The 6,000-nt window shown below is 34.1% G+C and overlaps 1 protein-coding gene across 1 annotated transcript in view; it reads left to right on the forward strand.

The window, feature by feature from the left end:
* LOC137291840 (SCY1-like protein 2) overlaps nt 1-4,568 on the forward strand; it is a 238,794-nt gene extending 234,226 nt beyond the window's left edge. Inside the window, exons 17-18 of the mRNA XM_067823384.1 lie at nt 2,003-2,122; nt 3,462-4,568. Coding sequence (XP_067679485.1) covers nt 2,003-2,122; nt 3,462-3,485 — 144 coding nt within the window. The 3' untranslated portion in view covers nt 3,486-4,568. The remainder of the gene's footprint in view (nt 1-2,002; nt 2,123-3,461) is intronic.
* The last annotated feature ends 1,432 nt before the right edge of the window (nt 4,569-6,000 follow it).

Raw genomic sequence — 6,000 nt, forward strand, 5'->3', positions numbered from 1 at the left:
TCTACGCTGCACAACCACATTTGCGCTACAGTTTGCCTGACTTCCAGTTTGACTATTCATGAACATAAACATATAATGGAGCCCTCCACTTAGTACCTGTACTGTACCTGTATAACTAATTACTCCCAATTTGTATAGTCTTTGAAATATGCCTGCAAGGGAGACTCCAAGGGCCTGCCTATAATGATTAGAATCCTAATGAGATAACTCCTATATGCAGATTAAAACTTTGTAAACTTATTGTACAGGTTGTTTGTTTTCAAAATTGGACATAATCCCCACCCCGCTAACTATTAACTGTAGACTGCAAAGATATTCTCAATCATTATATTATGTCCTTGAATTTATTGCCCAATGGAGCTCTTAATGCTATTTTCCTGAATCAATCTAAAACCATGAAGAACCCAACAGAAAACTCACAGTTACTTAAATGTCAATTTAAGGACTAGATTTTGTCAAATAATCCATTGTTACCTCAAGCACTTCTGCCAACTGCTCACACTTTATTAAGATCACTAAAGCCATGGTCAAGCAGTTTCATTATGAGTGTAGGGTTGCATATTTTCACCCTAGTTGTCAGATTTGGTTTTTTTTGACGATTGAAGACATAGGCGAATAGAGATGTCTTATTGATTAGAGACTAAACCCTGTGAATAGTTCAAAGGGGCATGAACCAGTAGGGTAGTCATTCAATGGACTGCATACGTCAAAAATTGCAGGTTCATCACATCTAATCAGTAGGTTATAAAGTCAACGAGAGAGGACAAAAGGACCACTTTGACCAAGGACTAAGTCTTATTTGAGGATCTTGTTTCCAAGTTTCTCCAAGGCAGTTAAGGTGTCATCAGACAAGAGAGCTATTCAGGAACTGAAATGTACAGACCAGTCAAGTTGTGTTCTCTGATCTTCCTCATTCCCAACAACAACATTACAGTCATTGTCACAGATCTGAAGATGTTTAGCAAGGACTTGTGGGTACAACCTGTGATGCCTCCTAATTACCTGGGTAACCTCAAGATTCAAGAAAGAGGTCTTCAGCTTCATACAGGCATTCAGTGAACGGAATAATATCACCAAGATTGGAACATAGAACGTATTTATTGGCAGCATTGCTGCATGATTCCAGTTGGTGCATGTGGTTGACATGCTAGAAAGACATCAAAGTGGATAGGAATCTTGGAAACATATTGTGCACTCAAAGCGACTTAAAGCTATCACCGATTCTGGTGAACACAGAGTGCCATGTGGTGGTACCAGGTAAACTGGATTAATGAATGAATGACACTCAATCACACACAAATGCAGGCTGAAAGTTTGCGATGTTCTGTGGAATGTCATACCAAAGGAAGATAGAGGATTTACTAGACAATTATGACATCAGTTGGGGACACAACTCACATGGATATGTTTAATAACAAGTTCTATGGAATCTTCTGAGAATTCACAGATTGGATTGGCTGGGAATGTGTTAATGTGAATTGTTTGGTCAGTAGATGAAAGTAAAGTCTAAAAGGACAAACTTCCTTTTCTTCCAGAAAAAAGAAATCAATAAAAGCTTTGTGTTAAAAAACTGTAAATGAGGCAGTGAATAAATTATGTACTCTATTTCAGGTTTTTTGTGTGCTGCTCATGAACAACTTAGGGAATGTTAAAAAAAATCATCTACATTGAATCATGCGGTGTTAAAGATTAGATATGAAAATATTTCTGCTTGTGTCATATTTTACATACTTTGGATGTGAGTTTCACGACAAGATGAATTAACTGAGGGATGTTGATCGTGGAACCGATGTGAAAATGAAAGCACATGATGAGTATCTTCTTCAAACAGATGTAGTATGTTGGTATAGATTTCTCCTGTTTATCTAGGATTTGCCTAAGTTAAAGGGTAGGAAGATATTCTTGTGATTTATTTCAGCAATGACTGATTATTTTATGATTACATTTTCATATGTAGGACCAATTTTTGCATCTTTTTGTATGAAATTGTAATGCTTTGTAGGAACTGGAAAGACGTGGAAGCAGAGGCAGCATATTTGGGACACTTGGTCTTGGCTCAGATGCACCATTCATCAGTCAGCGGGAACGAAGACCAAGCTTTCAAGCATTTGGTGAAAGTGTGGTAAGGTGTAGAAAATCATTTACATCTATGAATAGTCAAGACAAACATTATTGATGCAATTTAAGAACAGATGTCTGAAAACAAATCATTGTTTACATAAATAGTCCACTGACTACATAATGCCAAACTGAATCAAACATCAACTTCATGTTCTGAATGGTAGTACAAAATGAATCAGCTTTCAGTAAAACTATAGTTAGCTTAAACTACCTAGACATCTTTTGAATATCTGGTTCTTTTTCCATAATAGTTAACACGGCACAATAAAAGTATAATAGATAAGATATTATATAGATAAGCTGATTAATTGGTAATTACCATGTGATTGCACATCTTGCAAGTAACCTCAGCCTGTAGATCTCTGGGTCCCAGTTGTGACTCAGGTGCTTATTGGTGATCCATGAAATATATGAAATTTTGCTGCATATCATACTGTTGTGTGGAAAGGCAAAATAGCTTATTGAAAATGTCCCTGTGCTCATTAAAATCAATCCTTTACTCCAGTGTCAAGATCTGACAAAATTTTCTATAGGAGGTCATGTCATGAGAACTTCCTGTTCAGCGAAATGTATTTAAGGCTTTTTTATTGGGCAAGTACAAGGGAGTAATGCATCAGAGGAATCCTGTGTCACTTATCTTTCTAAAACAGACTACAAACAATGAAGAAAAACAAACAATAACCATTTTGTACAGCCAGTAATTTCAGAATGTCATACCTTATACAATTAGGTTTACAATCAAGGCAACAATTATGTTCTGTGTAGATCTTCTATTGTCATGACAGACACACTTGTATTCAGGTGGTAAAGAAATGAAGCTTAATAACTTGTAAAATATTTTTGAATGGACCATGAAGAGTTTGGTCAAATTCCCCCCTCTTGTGGTTATCAGCTATTAATGGAAAATGCAAAAAGATGAATGAAAGATGTGAATGGACTTGGCAATTACCTGTAATTCCTGATTAATTGGGAGTTGCATATGCAGTGATGAGAATTAGTTTTTAAACAAGAACCATTCTATGACTTTTGTCCTTTGATAACTTCAAGATTGTAATTAACATCCATTCTGAAATCAATGATGCCATTTATGTTCCAAACAGAGTAATCAGGTCCATTACACCAACATTTATTTGTACATAAATGTGCAGTTTGTATAAGATCTTTTAATGTTTGCTGTGAATTCTTTACATGATGATCTTGTACATGTTATCTGGGTAATAACTCAATTTCAGTTTTGTTATTACAGGTGATAAAAAATATATGTAATTATTGCTTGAACAAAATAGCCAGATTGTACAATCCTAATACATATTCTAACATTATTTTCATGCATATTTCAGATGCATCTGTTTTCTGGAAAGTGACTATGTTTGATGGAAGAACAAGCCAGTGAATCAGCCTTCAAGCCACGTTTATGAGCTTCAAAAGAATCTTTGCAGGTCAACTGGATAAAGAACAATCAAGCTATTGTCAGATCATGCCAATTAAATCTACTTTTTGTCCTTCCACTCATCCTTTTGCTGTTGAGGCAAGGACACAAAAGTATTGACTCTGTGGAACATTTATGTCAGTCAGTACAAATATAGATAAATGAAGAATATAAGAAGGTCTTTTTAAACAAAAGTGAAATATTTTTAACAGTCTTCCTACACATTATTCTTCACGAAACCTTTACTAAAGAGACTGTCTGTGAAATGGATTGTGCTGATGAAATATCCAATAGAGCAAGTAACAAAAGTTAAATAATGTTTTCAGTCCTTGTAAAAATCCCTCATGCTAAGAAAAAAAATTGATGTTTACATAACCTGTCTCTTTTCAGCTGTATATATGAAGTTCAACTCGTTCAGTGTATGGATATTATTTTTGTGAACTAAGAAACATTTTACCTTTCTTTTCTGTAAAATATGAGGAGGTCAAAGTTGAAACTGACAAAGTTAATCTGGTATGAACTAATACTTAGTTAGTTACATGAGGGTTCAATGTTTTGATATATGTTACATCTGCTGTAATGCAAGTTTTTTCCTCTGCTGTAGTGCAACTTAGCTCATGGCATGTTGTCCATTTCCTTTACATTTCATATGTAAAATATGTTTCATATTTTGCACCAGAGTCTAAAATCCTTTCAACATCTTCATAGATGATGCTTTCATCTGCACAGAAGATTATAACTCAAATTTACATATTGCAATCTACTCAAGAGACCGTATCATCTAGTATCAGACTATGAACTTGGTAACCATATTTTCTCAAGTAATCAATAATAATTCCAGGTCTGTCTATGTACAGAATTTTTCAAGACATCAATAATAACTGATTTTCTTTTGTTTTCAACCTTGAAATGTCTTTATTGAGGTACAATCAATAAGGAAACTTCATTTTAGTATGTCTGGTAAACAAATTTTTTTTATTTAAGTTGTGAAAAACAGAAAAAGGAAAATAAAAATAAACCAACATGCTGCTACAAATTTCAATAAATCATATATATATACAGTGATTGTTTATAAAAATAAAGAATTAAATCGAATATATTGTTGATACTATATCAAATAAGGTCATAACTTTACAAGTCAAAATCACAGTCTCAGTAATGACATGCAAGATTATAATATCATCTACATGGATGGATGTACGTAGTAGATGATAAACAATTTTAGACTGGCATTGATACACTTACATACTTTTCAAACATTCAAGCATATGCATAAAGGTAATATTATTGCATTGTAATAAAGTTTATGAAGTTGAGATTGTGTGTATCGGTTATGGAACTGCAGCATTATGTTTTTCTGATCTTTTTTAGACTTATTCATCTTTGGCAGCCTTGTTCTAAGTGACAGTTTGACCCATCACTGATCAATTCGTTCATGTATGAGTGTGTAATTCAATGCATTGTTACTTTATTGTGTTGACAGGCAGGATCTGGTTGGTTTTCTAAACTTCTTACTTTTGCTGCCACTTTCACTTCGAAAAAAAACATCACAATATGGAAAGAGCTTGATGATATATATGTACTTCTCACACATTTCTAAAATATTTGAATCATGGCCTCAAATTGCAAATCTAATCTTTTCACCACTCTATACTTTACAGTTAAGTATTTAAGTACATTGTCTGATTAAGCACTCAGGTAAGACCTTCATAATGTAAATTATGATTTGTAGTCAACTACATTCATAATAACACTTTTTGTTCAGTTTGTATGGTGTTTGTTGAATTATTTTTTCATTCACACAAAACTATGCATGTTTCTGATGTGGTAGCAAAACTAGGTATATTGCAGGATGTTGGTACTCTATGTTGTACTCCCTGTTTCCTTACTGCTCTGCCACAAACTATTCTCAATACAGTAATTGTCCCAGACGTTGATGCTCAAATCATGAGTGTTGCCCTGCTCCAGATAACACCTGCAAGAAGGTGATATTGTCTTTTGAAGAATGTAAAATTGTATGGCAACATTGGGTTATAACTTCCTGTTTACGTCAGGATGCACAGACTGTTATTTTCAGCAAGCCATGATTTTTTTACTAGAATTATTGTGTTCAGTAGCCAGCAGCAGAAAGAAAACCACATCTGTGACTGAAGTAGATAGACCTTGACTTACCCAACAGATCATCATATATTTTGTTGTGCCCTTGATATTTCCCAACATCTACTGTCATTCGTGTTATAACTGATTTTAATAGGTGTAAGATAAGGTAAGAGATATCACAGTATCTATACATCATAATAGTGAGGCAGATGTATTTGCTTTCATTATCCATTTGTTCTCAACAGCAAAATGAATAAAGCAAACCTAAGATCCAGCATGTAATATATATATATGTGTACAGACATGGCCCATTTATTCGAACATCAGATATCCAGAAAACTCACTTTCTA

The sequence above is a fragment of the Haliotis asinina genome, chromosome 7 (genome assembly GCF_037392515.1).
Source record: "Haliotis asinina isolate JCU_RB_2024 chromosome 7, JCU_Hal_asi_v2, whole genome shotgun sequence".
Taxonomy (NCBI): Eukaryota; Metazoa; Mollusca; class Gastropoda; order Lepetellida; family Haliotidae; genus Haliotis; species Haliotis asinina.